Genomic DNA, 24,834 nt, shown 5'->3' with positions numbered 1-24,834 from the left:
TTGCATGCTGTCTTGGCGGGGGTGGAGAGGAGTGAGAGGGGGAGAAAATTTAAAACTCAAAATCTCATAGAAGTGAATGTTGAAAACTAAAAATAAATAAATAATCAAGAAAAAAAAATAAAAGTGTTACAGCCTCTTGAAAAGATATACCCTTTGGATTTTGGTTGGGACTCAAAGAAAGCCAGAGAGGTCAGTAGTTAGAGTGGAGGAGAGAGAATATTCCAGGTGTGCAGGACACCCAGAGAGAATGGCAGAAGCAGAGTACTGGTCAGGAAAATAAGGTGTAAGAAGACTGGAAAGGTAGGAGGCTAGGTTATAAGGGACTTTGGGTGCCAAACATAGGATTTAGTATTTGATGCTAGAAGCAATAGGAAGGCACTGGAGTTTATGGGGGGAAAGGTGTGTATGTGACATGATTGGACCAGTGTTTTAGGAAAATCACTTTAAGTGGCTGAATAGAGAATGGATTGAAGTGGGTAGAGATTTGAAGCAGGCAAACCCATTAGTCTCATGTTTCCTATCTCATCAGGAAAGGAAGCCTCTGGGTCAGAGACCATAGGGTGGGTTCTATGCCCATCAGGAGAGAGCTCTTCATTTGGGCAACCATCAGTTCAACTAGCTACCTTTTGGCTTTCACTATGAGATCCCAGAAAGCCCAAGGCTCTGTCTCTAGCTGCTGAATGGGCTGGCTTTATTTTTATGGCCCTGTTTACTTTTAGATTATGTTGGGGTAGCTAGGCGGCATGGTGGATAGAACACCAGCCCTGAAGTCAGGAGGACCTGAGTTCAAATTTGGACTTAGACAAAACACTTGACACTTACTAGCTGTGTGATCCTGGGCAAGTCACTTAACCCCAATAGCCTAAAAAAAAAAAAAGGAAAAAAGACTATGTTGACAATCCAGTTTATGTATTACAATCTGCAATACCTAGGGAATGCTGGCCTTGGCAATTTCTTTACCTTCCCAGGCAGCCTCCTTCAGTACCCACCAAGCTAAGTCTGCCTGAGAGGGAGTCTGTTGCCAGTTCTATAGAAAGGACTTATGATACACAATTAGGAAAGCTCTAGTGATAGGTAGCCAGACAGTGTCTCCATCAACTCATGCTACCCTCCTCCTCTATATTTGCAGGGCTCTTCCCCCAACTTGCCACAGTGTGAGCCACGAGACCATCTCTTTTCCTAACCTGCCAAGACTATGCCAAATGTAGTAGGCATGGATCTAAAGCCAGCACTCTCTTACTTCAGGTTTGATGTTGGAACAAAATCAGGCACTCAAGAGTCACTGAAATTTTTAACAAAGGAGGAGTTTTATTTCTAGACCTGCCCCCCTCATATCCATGTGGAAATGAATTTGTTTGGTAAATCATCAGGTTATAGGCAAATTGCCTGGTATCAGAGACCCATCAATTCTGAAGAGGCACTGAGTCCATATGGTTTGGGTTTTTTATTGACCCTGAGACAGGATGCTGAATGAGAGAAGCTGGGGCCAATTAATTTTTTTAAATTAAAATTTTTTTTTTTTTGGTGAGGGCATTGGGGTTAAGTGACTTGCCCAGGGCCACACAGCTAGTAAGTGTCAAGTGTCTGGTCTGAGGTCGGATTTGAACTCTGGTCCTCCTGACTCTAGGGCTGGTGTTGAATCCTCTGTGCCACCTAGCTGCGTATAATTAGGTTTTGAGCGGAGGAAGTTTCACCAGGGAAGCCACTGGGGAAACTGGGGCTGAAGAAAGATGGGGGGGTTGTGTGTGGGGAGGAAATTGCTATTCTATCACACCCTCTCATCACCAAAACAAAGCTTCTTTCTCTTCACTTACTCCTCTGCAAGATCTTTTCCTGAGAGACCACAAGGATATCTTCTTCATTGCTAGCCCTCGAGTACATTATACACTTTCCTCTATTTTCCTCCTCTCTTCTTTGATGCATCCTTCCATTTTATAATTTTGTCCCACAAAAATATACTGATTCTCTGTAGGCCCAGGCCCACCTCTCCACCATTACTTCTACCTGACTTCTGCCTTCACCCCCGTCTCCTTGTATACATTCAGAAAGAAGTTTCTTACTGGCCTTTTTGCCGTCACTGTTGCTGTCCTTGGCAGCTACATTTGTTTATCTCCCTTCCATTTCTGTTGCCTAGAATATTTAAAAAGCAAATAATCTCTTCTATTTTCTTTCTCAGAATGTTTCTAATGCTTCTTTATTGTTGAATATCCAACTTTCTTCATTTGTAGTTAAGCTCAGATTTGCAGGGCAGATCACTCCGAGTTGCATCCTGAGCTCTACTGATTTTCCTGCTTCCTCTTGAATTTTCTGGTGTGTGCATTCCCAATCCGTTGTCCTTTCTTTTGTTTCTTTAAAACTTATCATCATAGATTCAAATGTTTCTACTCTGACAATTATTTCCTTTGTGAGATGCATAAATTCTGCTCTCAGAATTATCATTCCTCTTTTAAATCTTTCAGGAACAGTGTGTTCTGTGTTCTCTCCAAAATCCAAACAGTGCTGTTTCATCAAGTGCTGAATCATCTTCCTTTGTTTTACAGTACTTATTCATAGGAACCTGAACTCATTTACTAGCTCTGGAGCCCATATGTCCTTCTGTTGCTAATGTCTTCCCTGTTGGCTTATCTGCTTAAGCTCAAGGTCTTTGAGTTTTCTTCCTGCTGAGATCATTGGCAATTTCAGTCTTTTTCTCCTTATTTTCCTCTACTGCTCACTTTCTGACTCCTTCCCTTCTGATAGTGGTTTCCCTGGTGACTGGATCTCAAAGTATCTGAACCTCCTCCCATGCTCAGCAGTAATTCCTGGTTCACTAGCCTTTGAGGGGACAGAACTCTTCCACCCCCACAAAAAATGATGTCCTGTCTCATTCTCTGTTTTTCAGTTCTCTGGTCGAGCAATATAGAATGCTACAATGCTGGTGTTATTGCAGCCTGGATTGATTTCTGTCCTTTGAAGTCTGGATCTCCAAGGCTCTCTGAGGAGCTGGGGAGGGGAGAAGGTGGATAACAGGCTTAAAAAAAAGCAAAACAAATAAGAGTTTTAGTGGATAGCAAGTTAACTATGAATCCACTGACTGAATGATAAGGCAGTCAAGATTGCTAATGCAATCTTAGGCTACATTAAGAAAGATCCTTGTCCAGGACTAAGAAGGTGATGTCCCTCTAACTTTCTAAAACTAATTAGCTTTTCCAGGCCACCACTTCCCTATATATGTTGTTCCCCCCTATCATAAGTATTGTCTTTGTTTATATCTCTCCAGTGCTTTTGGAACATAGTAAGTGCTAAATAAATCCTATTTTATTCATCTATTTAAAAAAAATTTCCTAATGATACCTGAATTCACTAGAAATGTAAATGGGCCTAGAAAATGGTGGCTTAAAAATATTATGTAGAAACACAAAACATGGTCACCTTTGTCTAATGGACTTGTACCTACCTTTTTCACCTCACCAATCCAAGACCAGTTGTAGGGTTGTTGCTTTTTTTTTTGAGCAATTGATATTAAGTGAGTTGCCCAGGGTCACACAGCTAATAAGTATCTGAGGCCACATTTGAACTCATCCTCCTGACTCCAGGTCTGGTGCTCTATCCACTGTGCCACCCAGCTGCCCCCAACTGTAGTTTGTACAATTTCAAAATTCGTTTCAAATAGCTAAAATCCAGCAATTATGTATAGAACACATTTTTGATAATATGGAGATCATAAAATACTTGCTAGACTTCTTTTTAGAGAAAGGAAATTATCTAGCAATATGCATCTTATTTCTTCTTGGCTCTGAGAAGCTGATGTGGGCAACAAAGTTTCTTGGTATAGACCCAATTAAAAATCTTGGTCAATACATCAGTATGCATCCCCCATCTACTATGGGTAATACTGGATACAGGACATGACTAGAATATGGGTTTGGACCAGGCTGAATGAAAACAGACATCTAGCATTCATTATAATTAGCAAGAATATTTAAAACTAAGCATCTACAACATGAGGATAAGCAATGCTTAGTAATAACTCAATTAAGTACTTTTCAAAATTTTACTAATCTTAATAAATGTTTAGAAGCCACTTTTGATGTTGCTTAATAGTTAGATGTGTTAAAATCGTATCTTGTTCTGGTCCTCCTGAGCACCCTCTCACCTTTTGGTCAGTTAAGTTTTGGTAGGAAATAAGACTGCAGAGGGGAACTTGAAAGTCATGTACAAAATGTTCCAAAGATCAAAGGTGCATAATTTACAAATTTTATCATATATTAACTAAAGTTCACATCCTAGTATTATGTGCCAAACCAGGGAAAACCATCTAGGAGCTTCTTGTCAAAGTTCTGGTCCTATGATATGTAAATTCTAGACAAAAATTCCAGACCTGCTCAGCTCCAGACCAACAGAACACCAAAAAGATAACTCAGAAGATAACTTTGAAGTTTTTACCAATAACTTTGGGACAATGATATGTTAATAAACTAATACCACAGACAGGAGTTGTTTCCTCCCCCCACAAGACCCCATAAAAATGAGACCCCAAACTCCTGCCCCACTGACACTCTTCCATATCCATTAGATCCATGCTGCCTAGTGATCCTAACTCTAATCCATGGTTACATGAGTGATATTCTCTGCTTCTCCCCCTCCCCATCCTCCTCCTCAAACTGTTGCCTTCACAATCCCATTCTCCTGTCCCTGAGCTGCACTGTCACCTCTGCATCCTTGCTACTTTTTGCAGCTTGTCTCTGTGCCTTATTAAAGTATGATTGCTTTTGGAACTATGCCCAAAGGGATATAAAACTGTGCATACCCTTTGATCCAGCAGTACCACTACCAAGTCTATATCCCAAAGACAGCATAAGAGAGGGAAAGGGACCCACATGTACAAAGATATTTATAGCAGCTCTTTTTGTGGTGGCAAAGAATTGGAAATTAAGGGGATGCCCATCAGCTGGGGAATGGCTGAACAAGTTGCGGCCTATGATTGTGATGCAATATTATTGTTCTATAAGAAATGGTGAGCAGTCAGATTTCAGAAAAACCTGGTAACACTTACATGAACTGATACTGGGTGAAGTGAGCAGAACCAGGAGAACATTGTACACAGTAACAGACACATTGTGGGACGACTGACTTTCACAGACTTGGCTCTTCACAGAAATGCAAGAATTTAAGACAACTCCAAAGCACTCATGATGGAAATTGCTATTCATATCTAGAGAAAGAACTATGGAGTTTGAATGCAGATCGAAGCATACTATTTTATCTTTCTTGTTGTTTTCTCTTTCATATGGTTTTTCCCTTTGGTTCTGATTCTTCTTTCACAACATGACTAATGTGGGAATATGTTTAATATGATTGTATAAGTTATAGCCTATATTAAATTGCATGCTGCCTTGGGGAGAGGGGAGATGAAGGAGGGAGGAAAATTTGGAACTCAAAATCTTATAAAAGTGAATGTTGAAAACTAAAAACAAATTTTAGAAGTTTGATTGTTGCCCCTTTTCTGCTACTAATCATGGTCTTTCCTTGCAAGTACCCAAAGAACCAGGTGTCCCTGCCCCTATTTCATAAATTATCAACTCACAAAATAAAAGACTACATGCCATTATCATTGCTGAAACATATATTCTTACTGTGATAAAAAATGTCTGAGATAAATACTTATTTCACCCTTCAATGGCTATGAGAAAGCCCCTAAGTCAAAAACAAAGCCCTGTCGGTGTATGTAATTTTGGCCAAGCCACTTCATCTAGTCAGATATCCAGGCAGGTAGGGGTGGAAGCTTTCCTTCACATTGATATAATAGTAATAATAGCATTTATATAGCACTTCAGGATTCTGCAAAGGGCATTGCAAGTAGTCGTCTCCCGACCCCCTGCATTTTCACTGGTTGACCCCCATGCTTTGCTTCTCCCTCCCACTTCTCTTCCTTCTGGCTTCTAAAAAGTCTCTGTTGAAGCCCCACCTTCTGCACGAAGCCTTTCCCAGTCCTTCTGCAATCCTGGTGACTTCCTTCTCAAACTACCCCTAATTTTTCTCGCCCATATCTTGTTTGTTCATAGCCGTTTGCAAGTCGTCTCCCCCATCAGACAGCAAGCTCCTTGAGGGCAGGGATCCTGTTTCCTTGCACTTAGCGTGGTGCCTGACACAAATGCTTTGCAAGCCGCCTTACTTCCTTTATCCTCAACAACCTTGAGAGGCGGGTGCTTCTGTTATCCCTATTTTAAAGTTGAGGAAACTCTAGCCGCCGGGGCCAGGGTGGGCCGGAGGGGCTGGACCCGGAGGGGAGGCCGCGGGCGGGGGTGAGCTCCACCAGCGGAACCCCAGCAGCCTGGTCCCCTCCGTCGCCCGGCTCAGGCCAGAGAACGCGGCGAAATCTTGTAACCTGAGCCGACTCCCACATCAAGGCTTGTGGGGGGAAGGGAGGCCAAAGTCATTGAAGCCGCGAGGAGAACTAGAGCCTCCACGTCCGCGGCGAGAATGAAGCCGCCTGCGGGGGCCCCTAAGCTGATAAACCGCGTGAACGTCCCCGGATCGAAGATGGCGGCCGAGCGACGCTCTGGCAATGTCGGGCCCCGCGCTGTCACTCGATGGCCGGAAGTCTTCCGGACATGCGGAAGCGGAAGTATAGGTGCTCTGCGACCCGGGTTGTTTGCTGGTGTTTCAGGCCAGCCTCCGAGAAGAGCCGGTGCCTCTGGACGGGGCAGAGTGGGGCGGGCCAGGACGGGAGCGGAGCGGAGCGTGGCAGCTGCTCACTGGAGCGGCAGCTGCAGCAGCTCCCGCCCCCCCCGAGCGCCGTCGTTGTCGCGGGCGGAGCGTGAGTCCGGCTCCGGGATGAGCAGGAGGGAAGGAGGCGGCGGTTGTGCCGCAGTTGCGCGCCGGGTGACAGGTACTTGGGAGGGCGGGTGGGAGGCGATGTGGAGGCAGACGGGGATGGGGCTGGGGGAGGGGAAGGGAGCGAGCAGTGCTGTGCCGGGGCCCGGGCCAGCCACTTAGGCGGCCTGGCTCCTGGCCTCAGTTTATTCTCTTCGTAGAATGGGCGTCGCAGAGGGTGCATCAGGTGGCGGCTTGTTGGGGAAGAGAACGAGATTGGCGCGTGCACGTGCTCCCCAGGCTGCGGGCAGGGAGTGTGGGGGAGTCAGCGGACCCTGTTTGCTAGGTCACCTTGAGCGTGTACTGTCTCCGTGCCTCAGTTTCCTCAGCTGAGAGGTGGAGTTCGTAATGACTTCCTACTTCTTATCCAGTTCTGGCTGGAGGGAATGGTTTCCAGGCAAAACTTTCTGGGGGGAATGTTTTGAGTCACTTAAGTGTTGTATAATTAAGTTGTTAACTGTTAACAGTTTCTAAGGGGCTTTGATATCCACTGTTAAAAGTACAATAAAAGTACAAAAGTGGGGAAAGCTGTTAGCTAACGTTTCTATAGCACTTTAAGGTTTGCAAGGCACTTACATATGTTGTTGCCTTTAAGCTTAATATAAGCAAGCCTGTATTATTATTATCCCCATTTTACAGATGAGTAAACTGAGGCTGAGAGCGTTTAAGTGACTTTCCCGGTGTCACACAGACAAGTGTCTGAGTCACAGTTTGAATTCAGATCTTCCTGATTCCAAGTTCATCACTCTATCCACTTGCCTACCTGATTTTAGACCAAACTTTATATAAGCTAATGGTGAGTTCCAGAGGTTTGAGGGCTGGACTTGAAAAGGTCTCTGTCCTTTGGAAATGATGAGGCTTTAAATAAAAACTGGGGATGCACATTGCTTCTTTAATCTAATCCCTCAGTTTGTTAGCTAGTTGGATAATGAGGTTTCATGTTCATATTGCAATGACCTGACAGAGACGATCTGTGCTGCCAAAGAGAATCATTTCTGTGATCTGGACTTGTCTTTTGGCTCAGATGTAAAGTTAATAGCGTTTTGCATCTTTTGCCAAGTTTGGAAGTTATATCTTTTCTGCGTATTTCAAGTTCGTATTATTATTTCACTAAGTACAGACACAAAGGGAGATTTTCACTCCCAGAATGGCCTTGTAAAAAGTGTCAACTTTTCCTTAAGAATTTTTGAAGGCCTGCAGTTCATCTTGTTATAGTGATTCTGCTTCCCATTCTGCTTGCAAATAGTCTTTAGAATTGTCATAGTGATCTATGGCACTACGACTAGTTAATTAAACTAAACAAACGGCACTTTGTACAGCAATTGAATATCTTATTTTCAGTTGCCATTCATGTTTGTAGAAAGGCCATGCATGTAACTTTCAATTTTCATTGAAATTGTAAAGCATCTTAATAAATGGTTGTTGCCCCTTATTCTGATTCCCCAACAAAACAGATCTGCCAATTAAATAACACTTTGTTTTGATTTTTATTCTCAGAAAACCAAAATTATGAGTTAAGAAATAACCCTCCCTATAATGTTCTCTTTCTTCATTTGGCTTTCTTCATCTGTGTTGAAATCCAGTTAATAAAATGAATCTAAGTTGTATTTGCATGGTTTGGTGCTACTGTTTAAATAAAATCTGCAATAATTGTAATATTAAATTTTTATACCTATATTTTTCAAGGAATTCAAAGCACTCCACAGAGGGTTATTAACAATATTAAATAGCTGTTTATGTAACACTGGCCTCTGAAGTCACTTTTAGCTCTAAATTCATGATCATAAGATTTCTTAAGGTTCAAAAAGGTGACAGGGCAAATAATTTTTGTCACAGCCAGAATTCAGTTTCAGGACTTCTTATTCCGTATTTAATGAACTTCCCAGTCCAGGAACTTCCCAGAGGAATCTCTGTCCTCATTGTATCTCCCTGTATATTAATAGTGGGAAGAAACTGCTTTCATTTTACAGATGAAAAAATTGACCAGTATTCTAGAGAAAGTGATCTCTAGGCCCAGAATTTGTTAGTGCTTTGCATTTAGGAGGCTATACCATTGTAGAGTTCTCAGTCCTGTTATATCAAGTTGCAAGTTATTGATTGATGAGAAAGCTTTATATTTCTAATATTGCACCTGTTGCCACCCACACTTCAAGAGCTTTTGGGAGGAGAAAAGTAACTTAGTAAATTAAGGTGTTTTGTTTGTTTTTGCCAGGCATTTACTTTATGTCGTTTGTGATCTTAGGAAACCTCCCTTTTCCATCCCTCCTCCACTGTAACAGGTTTTTATTGACTTTTTGTTGAAGAATCAAGAGTGGGGAAATCTCTCTTCTGAGAACCATTACTCTGTAATTCATACCTTTTCCATCTATTTCTGCCGCCCCTCCTCTCCCATCTTAGTTCATTAAAGTACATGGACTATTTTTATTATAGTGCCAGGGAATCTCAGGTACAAATTGTGTGTAGAATAGGTAAGTTATAGATATGTAGACTTATTTTCTTCATTTAGAATGGCACAAGTTTAAAGCACTAGTACAGTTTTATTCCAAAAAGCCGTCCATTTTCACTACCCTCATATTTTTCCCCTAATCTCAGCCCCTGTCCTTTCTTAGCAGTTTATCCCATTTCTGTTCCCCTTCCCATTCTCACCACACCAAGTCCTAGCTTGAGTTTCCTTTTTAAAATGTCTTTGGAGTGTCTGTCTCATTTGACCCCTTGACTTCAGGTTATAAGTGCCCATGTCTTAGGTCTTTTTAGTCCAAACTTGTTTCCCCCATTTTCTCCTACTGTTTTTCTCAGTTAGCACAACCTGGGCTTCTCTTACCCTTTCTAAAAGGATTTGAAGACCAGTGGTTGTAACCATCTTAGGACTTTCAACTTCCTTATTAGTATGTTTTAACTTTTTAAAAATTCAGTTTTATTTTCAGTTCCAGTGTCCTTCCCTCAAACACCCTCCCCCAACCGCTGAGAATGCAAGAAATACAATACCCGTTTTATATATATATATACACAAAGTCATGCAAAAGCATTCTGCATGTTCTGGAGAAAAAAAAGAAAAAGAAAAAGAAAGAGAAAAAAATGTATGCCTCAGTCTGCACTGAGTTCATCAGTTCTCTATCTGGAGGTGGATAGCATTTTTCATCATGAGTGCTTTGGAATTGTTGTGGATCATTGTATTGATCAGAGTAGCTAAGTCTTTTACGGGTGATTATCTTTACAATATTGATGTTACTACATAAATTGTTCTCATTCTGCTCACCTCATTTTGGATCAGTTCATATAAGAATTCCCAGGTTTTTCTGAAACCATCCCCTTCATCATTTCTTAATTTTATCACATTCATATTCCATAACTTGTTCAGCTGTTCCTCAGTAGATGGACATTACTTCAGTTTCCAATTCTTTGCTGCTACAAAAAGAGCTGCTATAAATATTTTTGTACATATAGGTCCTTTTCTTTTATCTTTGATTTCTCTCTATTTCTCTCCCTCTCCCTCTCCCTTTTTTTTTTTTTGCAAAGCAATTGGGGTTAAGTGACTTGCCCAGAGTCACACAGCTAGTAAGTGTTATGTGTCTGAGGCCGGATTTGAACTCAGGTTCTCCTAACTCCACAGCTGGTGCTCTATGCACCACGCCACTTAGCTGCCCTCTTTTCTTTGATTTCTTTGGGGTATCGTACCAACTTTTGAAGGTTACATATCTAGATTTTCATTTCTGGGCTATTGTTTCTTCCCCATTATTCCAGGCCTAGCACAAAGCCCTGTACATAGTAAGTACCTTGTTCTTTATGGAACTGAATATTCAAGCAAATGGTGTAATGTTAACATCTACAACCTAATTATAGTGTAATCTTTCTGGTCAGCTAAACTAGTTATGTTTTTATTTTAGGAAGTATAAATTTGACATAATTTACTATATATATAATAAGAATAACAAAATTATGATTGTATCAGTAGATGCAGAAAAAGCTTTTGACAAAATACAATACATATTTATGCTAAAAACATTAGGAAACCCAGAAATAAATGGACCTTTCCTTAACATGGTAAATAGAACATATCTAAAGCCATGACCTATCAAATCACCAACTTCCAAATCTGTATCAGCTCAAGGCATCTTCCTCCTCCTGCTCCCAACCCAATTTCCCAGTGGAATGTAGAGAATCTTCAGTGCAAAGAAGAGTGACACTCCCTTTGACTTCAAGCCTCCCATCTCCTGCTGTACCTGTGCTTTGAGGGTAAAGGAGTTGTGCTCTTTGTTTAATGATGAACCCCTGCTCATGCCTTTGACATGCCAGTAACTCTGACTTCCTGTAGATCACCATCCAAACCCCACTCCACACTCCCTACAACCCGATATTCTCATCCCCATCTCTCTCAACCACAGTTTTTGTCCTAACTCCATCCAGTCCTTCCACTGTGCTCTCTGGAATGCCTGTTCCATAGGCAACAGACTTCTTTTCATTTTAAATTTATTTCTTTCCCATTCATTCCATCAGCTGGCTCTTATTGATACCTGGCTTGCCCTAATGATATAGCTTCCCTGGCCACCCTTTCTAGTACTGACTTCACCTGTGCTCCTTGGCTCTTTGGTCAATGTAAGGGAGTTGGAGTATTCCTGCTCCCTGTTGCCACTTTCAGGTTCTTCCCCTCTTTCCATCACTGGGGAACCTCCCGTCCTTTGAGGTTCATATCTACTACCTAATCAAAATCCTGGTACCTGTTGTCTACAGACCCCAGGTTACTCTCCATTTTTCTCTCTTTCCCAACTCCGGCCCTCACTTTAGGGGACTTCAACATACATATTGATTTTCCCTCAAATATTCTAATCACTCAGTTCTTCAACCTACTCATCTCCTTGGAGCTAATCTTCTACCTCACCTCAGTCACACACAAAGCTGGTCATACCCTTTGTTGGTCTTGCCATCACCCAGTCCGTGTGTAGGAATTCTGAAATTTCTCATAGTACCATAGTCTATTGGCTTTTTACCTCTCTCTCTCTCCCTCCCTCTCTTTCTTCTCTTACATCACCCTACCCTTCATCCACACTGTGACCTCCAGTCCTTTGACTCCTCAGTTCTCTCCTAGGCCATCTTCTGCAGTAGCCACTCTCTGCTCTTTTCCCCATCTTTACCCTTTGGTGAACTAATTCAACTCTATACTCCCTTGTTCTCTTGAGTCCCTAGCCTACTTATCATATCTCAGGATTATACCCAGCCAGGCCTCAGCTTTGGATCACCCCCACTGTTGCCTTCTTGCCTACACACATGCTGCTAAATGAAAGTGGATGAAATCACATACTGTTCTGACTAGGTCCACTATAAATTTATGTTATATAATCTCAACTGGGTCCGAACTGCTACTAGGTAAGCCTTCTGTGTCTTCCTTTTCAACTCACTATCCCATTCTCCTTAACAGCTTTTCTAAACCTTTTCATCTCTCCTCAAACCTCCCCATCCCCCAGCTCTCTCAGCTGTGAACCTTGCATCATGTTTTACAGAAAAAATTGAGGCCTTTCACTATGAGCTCTATCTTTTCCTGTTACTTATATGCCTTCTGCCTCTATCTCTTCCTTTATCCCTGTTTCACATAATGAAATAGTCTTACTTCTAACCAAAGCTAACCCCTCTTCTTGTTTAAGTGATCTAGTTCCGTCCTGTCACCTGCAACAGATTGCCTTCTCTGTCCTCACTACTCTTCCACCTATTTCCTTTTTAAAAATAGCATTGTATTTTTTCCAATTATGTATAAAAACAATTTTTAACATTCTTTTTATGAAATTTTGAGTTCCAGATTTTCTTCCTTCTTCCCCTTCACTCTCTCCTGGCTCCTTTCCTTTTGCCTACAAATACAATCATCTCTCTCCCATCCTGAAAAAAAACCACTCATTTGATCCTTCCATCCCTGCTAACTATAAAGCTAACTATAGCTTTCCTCTCCTTTGTAGCTAAACAGCTTGAAAAGGCAATCAACATTAGGTGCCTCCACTTTCACTCTCCTCTTTTCTTAATCCCTTACAACCTAACTTTATTATTCCCCCCAGATTTCTCTCTGCAAAGTTACTAATGATCTTCTATGGGCCAAATACAATGGCCTTTTTTCTTTTTCTTCTTTTTTTTGGCTTTTTGGTGGGGCAGTAGAGGTTAAGTGACTTGCCCAGAGTCTCACAGCTAGTAAGTGTCAAGTGTCTGAGGTCGAATTTGAACTCAGGTCCTCTTGACTCCAGGGCTGGAGCTCTATCTGCTGCACCATCTAGCTGCCCCACAATGGCCTTTTTTCAATCCTCATTGACCTCTCTGCAGCTTTTGACACTGTTGACCATGCCTACTTGATACTCTATTCTTTCTAGGTTTCACTTTTTTTCACTTTCTCCTGGCCCTCTTCCTACTTACCTACCACTCCTTTGTCTCCTTTCTTGCATCCTCCTCTAGATCACACCCTCTAACCATATGGGTCTCTCAGGGTTCTTTCCTGTGCCTTTTTCTTTTCTCCCTCTATATGAGTTCACTTGGTGATCTCATCAGTTTCTGTGGACTTAATTATCATCTTTATGCTGATGATTCTCAAATGTACCTTTCCTGCCCCAGTCTCTCTGATGACCTGCAGTCTTGCATATCTAGCTACCTTTCAGATATCTTAAACTGGTTGTCCAGTAGACAACTTAAACTCAGTATGTCCAAACAGAACTCATTATCTTTCACTCAACACCCTCGCTGCCTCCTACCTTCCTATTACTGTAAAGGGCAACACTGATCTCTGGTCCCTCTGGCTCACAACTTAGGGGTTATCCTGGATTCCTCACTATCTTCAAACTCCTGTCAGTATCACCTTTGCAACATCTCTCAGATATGTCCCTTTCTCGCTCTGACACTGCCACCACTCTAGAACAGGCCTTCATCTCCTCATGCCTTGATTGGGGAGATATCCTACTAGTAAGTCTGCCTGCCTTAAGTTTCTCCCCATTCCAATCCATCCTCCATTCAGCCGCTAAAGTGATTTTCCTAAAAAGAAGGTCTGATCATGTCATTCTCCATGCCCTACTCCCCCCTCCCCCCAACGCCAAGGACTTACTATATAGGAAATAGGAAATGCTCTGTTTGGCGTTCAAAACGCTTCATAACCTAGCCCCCTCCTACCTTTCCAATCTTCTTATACCTTACTGCCCAACACTTACTCCTCAAAATAGTGACACCGGCCTCCTGGCTGTTCTACAAAAAAGGCACTCCATCTCTTAACTCTGGGCATTCTCTTTGGCAGTCTCTCATGTATAGAATGCTCTCCCTCTTCTGCTCCATCTGTTAACCTCCTTGGCTTCCTTTAAAGCCCAACTAAAATCCTACCTTCTACAGGAAACCTTCCCCCACCCCTCTTAATTCCAGTGCTTTCCATTTTTTTAATTATTTCATATTTATACTGTATATAGCTTTTTTGTTGTGCAGTCATTTCAGTTGTATCCAACTCTATGTGACCACATTTAGGGTTTTCTTGGCAAAGATATTGGAGTGGTTTGTCATTTCTCCAGCTCACTTTACAGGTGAGGAAACTGATGCAAACAGGGTTAAGTAACTTGTCCAGGGTCACACAGCTGGAAAGTTTCAGAGGCCGTGTCTGAACTCAGGTCTTCCTGACTCTAGGCCTAGCACTCTATCCACTGTATCACCAAAGTACATAGCTTAGTTTGTATGTATTTGTTTGCATATTGACTCCCTTGTTAGATCGTAAGGTCCTTGAAGGCAGGGACAGCCTTTTGCCTCTTTTTGTATTCTCAGTCCTCAGCACAGTGCCTGGCACATAGTAGGTGCTTAATAAATGTTTATTGAATTGGATTGAATTGAATTGAACATGTAATAGGGCTAAACTAGAGGTCTTTCCAGTAAGATCATTGGTAAAGCAAATATATCTAGTGTCATTATTCTTTGACATGGCTCTAGTAATGCTAACTGTAGCAATGTAAGAAAAACCATTTGAGAGAATAAGCACAGGTGAAGATGAAACAAAATTATCACTTTTTTGCAAACAATATGATAGTGTACTTTGAGAACCCTAGAGAGTCAACTAAAATTCATTGAAATAATAACTTTAGCAGAATTACAGAATATAATTTAGAGAAGCAAATGAACCTAATAGCCTAATGTTTGATAAACCAGAAAACCCCTAACTCCAAGGGTAAGGATTCATTATTTGATAAAATCTCTTGGGAAAATTGGATTGCGGTGTGGCAGAAATTAGGTTTAGGCTAGCAACTCTCATCTTATACCAAGATAAGTTCCAAAAGGACAGATGAGCTCGCTGTTGCTTTTGAATTCATAGTGACATTTGGGAAGTTTTTGTTTTATTTTTTTGTCATAAGGAGTATATTTTGAGATAATGATATCTATATCTCTGAGGAGATATCAGGGAAACATATACTTTGGAGGAGATATGTATTCTGTAAATCAAATAAAATTGAGAAACTTTTATTTAAACAGTTTTGTAGTGCTTTTTCATTCTTTTACTTTCTCTTGGGTTTTGTTTCCAGATAGCTAGTTCTGTCAGCACTATCTATCCATTTTTAGTTTTTTTAATGTATTTTTTTAAATAGATTTTGTCTGTAACAGTGATTTCTAGCCCAGATTTTTCAACATCTCAGAATATCTTCAGCCATTTCAAGGGGCGTTATGCTATTATTTTAGAAAGAAAAAATAATAAAACAATATATGCCATTTGCTATTTTTTAAAAAAAATAGGGGTTATAGATTCTAAAGAATTAAAATATTAAACTCTTAATGAAAATACAATTAATTTTGAATTTATTGCGTTACAATATTAAAGTTTTCATTTAAGCATCCCCTCTCCATTTTGTAGAATTTGGATTTGTTTTTATAGAATTTAGTTTTTTTTTTTTAACAAATGAATATTTATTTGATGGATACTACTTGAAGTAGGATATTAACAAAATATAACCTTTAACAGAGTGAGGCCATAACTAATGTTTCTCTGAAGCCATGTCATCCACGTGTAAAATATTTGGTATGTGTACCATAATCAAGCTTCTGGATTGGGAGGGTAATTCTGACCATACTTACCTCATGCTACTAGAACAAGAAAGAATGCTTTTCATGTGTAGTCATGACTATTTACTGGTTTTCCTTCAAACTTTTGTCATTGGGATAAATTATTTTATGACCATGAAGATAAACATTGTATGGGGAACGTTAATTAGGGTGTTATTAGTAAACTTTAGCTAATGATGAAATTTTTCAGAGTAGGGGAAATTGTAGCAAGAATAATACAGGGATCCTTCTTAAAATCTCTGTGTACTTTCTAGAAGGATGTCATTGTATAATGAAGCCTGCCTGAGATTCATTATCCCTGTTTTCTAATCCACTATCTTAATATATTTCTTACCTTCTGCAAATAATTTAGCTAAGTCTGAGTCTTGACTTGTTATTTTAATTGTAAAATGAGGTGGTTGGATTAGATTGTTATTAATAGCCCTTCTGTCTCTAAAATTTACCTTTTATTCCACCATTGTAGAGCTGTTTTTTAAAATTTTTGTCTATCTCAGTCTTGTTTTTTATAGTCATAAAAATTAAAATAATGGATAAGGTGGCCTAAGTTCATTGTGCTACTGATAATCCTTTTCATATTTATAGCTGGTATTTCATAGTATCCCTTTGAAGTTAAGTGTTGTCTAGCAGGAAAAAAATACTTTTGTTAATGACAACAGCATGTAAATGAAAACAGTAGCAAAAAACCTTCTTGTTAGTTTCCTTGCCTCAAGATTCTCCCTATTCCTCCATTTGGTCTACCTTCCACTCAGCTGCCAAAGTGGTCGTCCTTAAGCAGATTTGACCTTGTCACTTCCCTCCCCCCACCCCCCACCCCCATTCTAGTGGCTTCCTATTACTTTCAGAATCAAACATAAAATCCTCTGGATTTTAAAGCCCTTAAATTCAATTTATTAAATTTTTATTAAGTGCCTGCAATGTGCCAGGCATTGCTTACCCTAAAGGAGCTTACGCTATAATGGGGAAAGACAACACACAAAAGGAAGCTGAAAAGAGGAGGGAGGAAGGGCCATCAGGTGGTACCCTGGTGCTTGGGCATAATGTTCTTGAAACCAAATAGTGTTGCTGATGGAAAAATGGAGAGTCAACTGGAAAGTTGTGAAACTGCAGAGCCCTCTATAAAGAAAGGCTTTGGAAGGAGTTTATTGTTCCATCTTCCAGCCCTCCAGTATGAGGGGAGAGGCACCTGAGGGAGTGAAAAGGTGGGGAGCAAAACGGAGTCAATTTCTGTTGATCAGCTTCTCCTGAGTGATGCATGATGGTAGCTGCTGATGGAAAACGGAGAGCTACCTGGAAAGTTCTGAGAGATAACCTTTTTTTATACTTTTTTCTTTTCCTATACTTCCACCTTTTCTTATACTTTATTCCCCCTCCCTCCCCTATCCTCCTTATTCTTTAATACAGAGACTCTTGCACATGACACTCCATAGCCTGACTCTGGACATTTTCACTGGTTGTCCTAGCTTCTTCTTTCAAAGTCTCATTTAAAATAATCTCACTTTCTACAGCAAGCCTTTCCCAATCCCCATCCTCCATGTTAGTGCCTTTCCTCTGATATTATCTCCAATTTATGTGTATATCTCCTATGTATATGTTGTCTCCATTAGAATGTGACCTTCTTGAGGACAAGAACTGTTTTTGCCTTCCTTTGTGTCTCCTTAAGACTTGGCACAGTGTATAGTCCATAGTAGGTGCTTAATAAATGCTTATTTATTTATTTACTTGATTAAAAGTTCTCTGAACTAAAATTAATTACAATGATTAATTTTGGTTCTAGCAAACAGTATGAACTATGTATTCCTTGGTAGAAAGGTGGGAGATAACCTTTGTGGAAAGGGTCATGTTGGGTCAGGTTTATTTTGGTTGGTTTTGCTTAATTGTTTTTCTTTACTATTTGGAAGTGTTCTGGGGTGGGGAGTGAGAAAGTTATGTTAGGAAGTAACTTATTTTAAAAACTATTAATTAAGAAAACTACGTAAGAAATATTTTAGGCTTGACTATCAATTATTTGTCATTTGTTGGCCATCTTGTAGATACTAAACACTGTACTGTGTTACATGCCGTCCTTCACAACCATTCTCGTTTTTTTTTTTTGCCCTCATTTTTGTGACTTTTTCCTTCTTAAAAGACTTAACACTCAAAATATGTAATTTTACAATTAAATTTGATGCTTTTTTTTTTCACTTAGGTGTCAACTGCAAAATGGAAGTTCTGATTGCACTGTGCCTGTTTATCTCCTTGGTAAAGGCAGATTCTAAAGCAGTTACAACATCTCTTACTACAAAATGGTTTTCTACACCATTATTAATAGAAGCAAGGTAAGAAGCATGGTTAATTCTTTCACATGTTTGCGTTAAACAGAAAATAAATTTGACAATGGATGTCAAATAAACCATTCTGAAATTATCATCATCAAAAGCATTTATTAAGTACCTTCTCGTTGTGGAGCTCTGCTATCTGCTATACAAAGGAAATTGGTTACTGCCTCATAGAAGAAGTGATTACAGTGGATATTAATAAAATATATTAAGTAAAGGTTTTGAACAAATTAAGTTATTTACATTCTAACTAAAGTTTAAAAGAATTTTATGTCTGACTCCTATTTGGAAAAAGTGTTCTGAGAAAATAGATGATTGATAAAGAAGGTTTGGAAAGAGGGACAAGGAAGGGTATTGCAGCATAAAGACTTGGAGGTCATAATGAACAAAGGAAAATTGAATGAATTTAGTTAATTCCCAATTCTTTAATTATGTTCAATTTCAGTGCTTTCTGGGTCCCTTACCTCTGCTCTCTGTGTGCTTAGTACCAAGCAGTATCATTAGATTTTATAGAAAGCCCTTTTTTGGTGGGAGTGAGACAAGTGGAGAGAGAAATATAGGCATGTTGCCACTTTCGTGGGGCTCAGTGTGGTGGAGGGAAGATTATGAATTGTTAATGTTGTGGTCACTTTATTTCACTAAACTCTGGGTGTGTTGTTGGGTGTATTTTGATGTGATCATTATAGTTTCTTCTCAACTTAAAATTTTTTGTTATTTTTATATTTCCCCTCAATTCCCGGAATAATATGAAAGACTTACTGTGAAATACTGTGGTTTTTTTTTATACATAGACAGCTTGCTTGACAAAGGAGAAAGCACTAATTGGCTTTTTCAGGAGTCCTTCAGACTTGCTATATAATCCCAAGTCACTGTCTTATTCAACTCTCCTGCCCCTTACCGTCCTCAGTTACAATGTGATAATGCGTACTTATTCTCAGTGATTCTATGATGTTTCTTTTTGTTGTTGTTGTTAAGATAAATTTATATTGTTTATTCCCTTAAGTTAGTGAACACAGAGACACATACTGATAGACAAACTGACAGGACAAATGTAATACAAACATAGTGTGCACTTAATGACAGAGAGAGAGAGGGAATTAGAGGCTTGTTAGAAACTGCCAACATGAATTGGCCATTTATTATTATTCCGAGGCAAGGGGTTGGGGAATTTGCAAGGATCTAAGACCTGATAATGTAACTGGATCTTTCAAGCCTTCCTCAAAGTGCCACTGAGGTTGTACATTTAAAGGGGCAAGTCCCAATGAAGTTAAGTTCCTGAGTCCCTGTCAGGACCATAGCCTTTAAGGGAAAGAGAAGGGGTAAAAGGATTATTTGGAGCCTGGGAAAGAGTGCTGAAGTGACTTTGTGAGGCTTAAGGGAAGAGGCTTCTGCCTTTCCTTCTCCCTCAGCCATCTCAGCAACCCAAAGATGAAAACATTCCTACTCCTGGCTAGATTTTTTTTTGTTGGCCTTTAAACTTAATTTGGTTTTAAGATAAAGTAACTTTGACCGGTCAAAAGAACCCCTACGTAATTTGGGGCTATCTTTAGTTAAGTGACATCAGCACTGGCAGTGTTTGTGATCACCAAATTGGCAATGGCTTGACATAAGGGGGGACGGTCTTGTTAGCCAAATTTCTGGTTTTAGTTTCTGACTGACCCGTAGCCAATTTCCTTAGATGAATCCTTACCAGAGTGCATCTAACAGATACAGTAGCTGGAGTTTCTAAACCTTGACTTGATTCCCGACCCCAGAGCTAGCTTAAAGGGAATTTTTTCAGACTTCAGCCAAACTAGTGACCTGAAAGATAGGCAACAAGCTAGGTGATAAGTAAATTCATATTGTTTATTCCGTTAAGTTAGCGACATGTACGTGGAGCCAGAGCTTTAACTCTGACTCGATTCTTTAATATTTCAATGGGACATCTCATTATATGGGAACTTCTGCTACAGATCATAACCCATCCATGCATTCTCATCCTATGTGATTCTTGGACATGCCTCCCATAAATAAATCTTCCAGAGTTTTGGCCCAGCATACATGAGGCATTCTTCCAAGTCTTTTAATATTGGATGGTAGATAGTTCCTCCAGCAATCCCTCAGCTTTTGTGAGTCAGAGGTCTTATATTTAGATCTTCAGCAGTTCAACTAATATATATGTTGAGTGTAACAATTGTGATTTTTTTTTTAGCAGTCCTGTCCCTTCTCCACTCCCCAACACCTTCTACCTCCTTTCTCACCATTCTGCTTATGTCACTGAAGAAGCTGAAGGAAGGGTTGTATCAGACAAATAAAGTTATTTTTATTTTTGTTTCATGAATTCAAAATTAAGAATTAATCACCTGCTGACTACCTTGCTGGTGACTGGTCTTATCAAACTTAGCCAGGTCTTTGGGCAGCAAGTATAGCCTTTTCCAGGCACTGTTCTCAATTCCCCCTTAGTTGGGTAGAATCTGCCAGAAATTGTATTTCACTGGCATATAGCCTTCAAGAAGCCAAAGCCACCTCCATGCGTTGATGGTGCAGAAGGAAAAGACGTATATGAAATATATGATAGTGATGAGAGAACTAATGGATAAAATTTTTGGAGAGGTTTGAGCGTTTCAAATGCAGAAGATGTGTTAGATGTAAGGTGTTCTTATAAACATTTTCCAAATAGTGCTGTATGAGATTCTGGTATTCTATGGCATGTGAATAGAGGTTTTTGTGAGCACATTTTGATGCTGATATTTTTCCCTGTATAAAATAGTTATTGTGAAATTGTGTATATGTTAAAATACTTGTTATTATTTTTCATTATTAAAAAGCTTGATTTCCTTTATTCTGTTTTAAAATTTTCCCAGCATCCTTTTATCCTTGGTATATTGTGATTCTCAAGTTCCTTAGACCAACATTTTTGTCTTCTGTCAGTAGATTTACATAGGCAGAGAGTGTTCTTTAGACAAATTAGTTTGGAAAATTCTCTTAATAGAGTGTTTATGTAAGTGACTTGAGATCCCTGGATATCTTTGGCATAACTGGATTACTTCTTTTTTTGATTCCTTACATTATAATTTTAAGGACTTTGCCTAATTTAATTCCAAATGAGTGAAATTTGCTAACATCTTTTTGATAATTCTTTGTCACTGTTCAGTTATCCAGTGTTTCTTGATAATCTGCTTAAAACTTATGATGAACTTGTATTTCATTACTCATATTTTTTCTTCAGTGTAGCCTTCGGGTACTAAATAGTGTCTTGTTAGCTATTTTTTCTTAAAAACTTAGGAGAAAAGAACTTATTTTTAAAATATTGTGTTCCTAAGACTTTTTTGCTTCTGAAGTGAAACCAAAAGCCTTTTTGATTTTTTGAAACACCTTAACATAAATTTAAAAAGAACATAAGCTGCTGGATAGCCCTAAATCACTTGGCATCCACTGTTCATAGACTGTGCCCAGCCTGACCAGAAATTTTTTCTTATTTCATATTATTATCTGCTGTTATTTTGGGCTTGTCCTTTTGGGTATTAAGAAGGGAGTATGTTGTGATTGTTGTGCTTGGTTCCTTTATATGTTTCTAGAAATTTCTAGAAACCCATATCTTCTCCTTTATTTCTTTCCCCTCACAAAGATTTTTTATGCCTTTTTTTCTTCCCTTCTTCTCACAGCAATTTCTCCAAGTATCTTTCCTCTTTGGCCTCACCTATTTCAGACTACCACTTCACTCACTTTTAAACTAAGATCATGGTCAGGCTAGTTGAATTTGAAAATGAATGATCTCTGTTCATTCAAAGTCATCCCATCTGTAGAGAATGGTCCTAGGTTTTTATTTGTGAATTAAAAAAAAAAACTCAGGTTACTCTCTGGGTGTGACTGAGGGTCTCTAAATCAGACAGTGATTATTAGTCTCTCTAAGAACTCTGGGCATGTTATGAGAGACTTTTTTGTCTTTACTACAGGAGAAGAAATGTACTAGTTAGAAATGAGATGTAAATAAGTTCCTTTTAACATACTTGTAAGGAAGGATAGCTTTCACGCTAATTAGTTTCCTCCTAACTGACATTTCAAATCCTAAGAAAATGTGTTCTAGTAAGGCAGCACCTTGACTGTCCCTTTAATTTGACTTTTAAAATAACTGTTTATAAAGGATGCTAAACAATTTCCTTTTTTTTTTTTTTTGCAGAATAAGTATCATGGAGTCATAATTTGGCCTAGGTCATATTGAAATTTCTCAGCTACAACCTGAGGCTTAATTTAAAACCCTCTTTTTCTATGATTAGCTTTGTAGAAAAATTCTTGTCAGTTTTTATGTCCATATTTGTGTATGAGTTAATTATTACAGTGTATACAACATATAAAATATTTAGGTTCCGGGGAAACTAATTCATTATACCAGGAACAATGTTAAAAGCAGGTAGAAAAGTAATACTTTAGGTTTACATCTTTTAATGAGTGGGTAAAGACAGCCATATTACTTTCAATTGGATGGCTAGGAGAGGTAGAGATCCCTTTTAAAAGATGTATTATTGGGGCAGCTAGGTGATGCTAGTGGATAGAGCACCGGCCCTGAAGTCAGGAAGACCTGAGTTCAAATGTGGCCTTACTAGCTGTGTGACCCTGGGCAAGTCACTTAACCCCAATTGCCTAAAAAAAAGAAAAAAAGATGTATTATAAATATTAAATATCAATGCAATCAATTAAACATGCTTTGCAACTGCTTAAATTTAAACAAATTTCACTATGTAAAATGTCAAATCTGTGTCTCTCAAGAGTTTCTTTGCTTGCCTCTTTCCCATTTGTTTTTCTTTATGATTGTGTATACTCTGTTCTTTTGTTTCTACTTTTTTTCTTTGCATTATCATAAAGGTCCTTCTGTATTTCTTTATATTTCTCATAGTATTCCATTATATCAATATATCAGAATGTACTTAGCTATTATATTGTTGGACATTGAATGTACTTCCAGTTAAAAAAATTTCTTTTTGTTGATATCTTTTGTTTACACTTTACCTTCATTTCCTAATGCATATACCTCTCCTCCTTACATGAGCAAATAAAAATTTGGAAAAAAGTAGCTTAGCTAAACTGATCAACATACCAAAAAATGCTTCCAGTTGTTTTTGGTTGTTGTTGCAATTATGAATTATGCTACCTTAAAAATCTTTGCTTTTTTTTCCCTTTTGGATAACATTCTTAGGCTATCTTCCCAACAGTGTCAAAGGATGCATTAAAAGGATATTTTTGTAATTTTTTAGGATGCACTGTCAGGTTACATCCTCAAAAGATTCTGATAATTTATAATCCTGTCACTAATAAATGAGTGTATCAATTTATCCACAACCCCATCAACTTAGAATTTTGTCATTCTCAATTATTTTTGCCAATTTTAAAAGTGTCTCAAAAGTTAATCTAATTTTCATCCCTGAGGTTGAGCACTTTTCCAAGCATTAACAATTTGTATTCGTATCCTTAACTATTTAATGGGGACTGGGAACTGCCTATGTAAATTTTTTGATAGTTCTTCCTGTATTTTAGATACTTAATTCTTATTTCCTATTTTTAGATTTTTATTGTAGTAGAAAAATTTAATGTATTCAGCCATCTTATCTCTACTAATGTTCTCTATTGAGGGGAAGAGGGGGAGGGAGTTGCCTGATTATGCAATTGAGAGAAGGCACTTTGCTCATTTTTTTTTTAAATTAAATTTAAAAATCTTTTTCTTACGCTTAAGTCTTTCATTTAGCTGGAATTCACTGAGGTGTGTGCTGTGAGATGTAGAAGTTTCCTTCCAAATTGCTGATTGGTCTTTCTAAGTACACCAATTTCTGTTTCTAAAGAAAATGTATACTTATCTCCTATATGTGTCTGGCTGTCTGACATCTATTCTGTTTCTCTGTTATTTGACTGATAGTGTTATTGGTAATGCATTGTAATATATTTTAAAGTCTTGGAGGGGTACCTGTTGGTCCTGTTTCCCTAAACAACTCTAGACTGTACTTTTGGAAAGTTCTGGTCCAGAGTACCTAAAAGCTAATTTTCTTAGCCCTACATGATATTTACTACTTATAAGACTTTAGAATACATAAGCCATATTTGTTTGGTGAGGTAAATGAAAAATAAAATGATCAGAAAATATTTTCTATAATTGTATGAGACAGATATTTATTCTGATAGTATCCTGCCAACCTTCAGGCCTTATATCTCTTGTTATCATGCCCTCTTTGTGAACTGGTACTTTATGTCCTCTTTGCTTGTATACAGAGTAACTTGGTTTGCGTAGTCAATGTGTTTGTTTACATATCCTTACTATGTCTGAGTCCCTGTTATTTTTTATATTTTAAATATGTGGATGATAGGACTTGTGTTAAACTTGTTTGGTGCAGTGGTTAAAATGGTGCTATACTCAAGGAGGCTCTTAATAAATGAATTTTTATGATGGTTACCATCAGAAACCTTTTTATGGGGAAACTGTATGAATTAACAGAGAGAAAATGTTCTTTATTTTTCCCATATATTTGTTATATGGTGATGGAGTAGAAGGAGAGTTGTACTTCCCAGCTATGACATGTAGTAGGAAAGTATTCTTTTTGCTATGTAAAATGAGATTAAGACTTGAAGCTTGCTGCAAAATTGCTTTAAG

The 24,834-nt window shown here is 38.8% G+C and overlaps 1 protein-coding gene across 2 annotated transcripts in view; it reads left to right on the top strand.

Moving 5' to 3' along the window:
• UGGT1 (UDP-glucose glycoprotein glucosyltransferase 1) overlaps positions 1-24,834 on the top strand; it is a 130,683-nt gene that overhangs the window by 19,771 nt on the left and 86,078 nt on the right. Inside the window, exons 1-2 of one of the 2 annotated variants that reach the window (XM_020967128.2) lie at positions 6,668-6,871; positions 18,089-18,218. In XM_020967128.2, coding sequence (XP_020822787.2) covers positions 6,817-6,871; positions 18,089-18,218 — 185 coding nt within the window. In that variant the 5' untranslated portion in view covers positions 6,668-6,816. Of the gene's footprint in view, positions 1-6,667; positions 6,872-18,088; positions 18,219-24,834 lie in introns of those variants that run through there. The other variant, XM_078146785.1, reaches the window with a different exon arrangement.

Source organism: Phascolarctos cinereus, unplaced genomic scaffold (assembly GCF_003287225.1).
Source record: "Phascolarctos cinereus isolate Bilbo 61053 unplaced genomic scaffold, phaCin_HiC Scaffold_726;HRSCAF=1367, whole genome shotgun sequence".
NCBI classification, from domain to species: Eukaryota; Metazoa; Chordata; class Mammalia; order Diprotodontia; family Phascolarctidae; genus Phascolarctos; species Phascolarctos cinereus.
The sequence above is the reverse complement of the archived record's forward strand: the minus strand, read 5'-3'. Positions and strand labels throughout refer to the sequence as shown.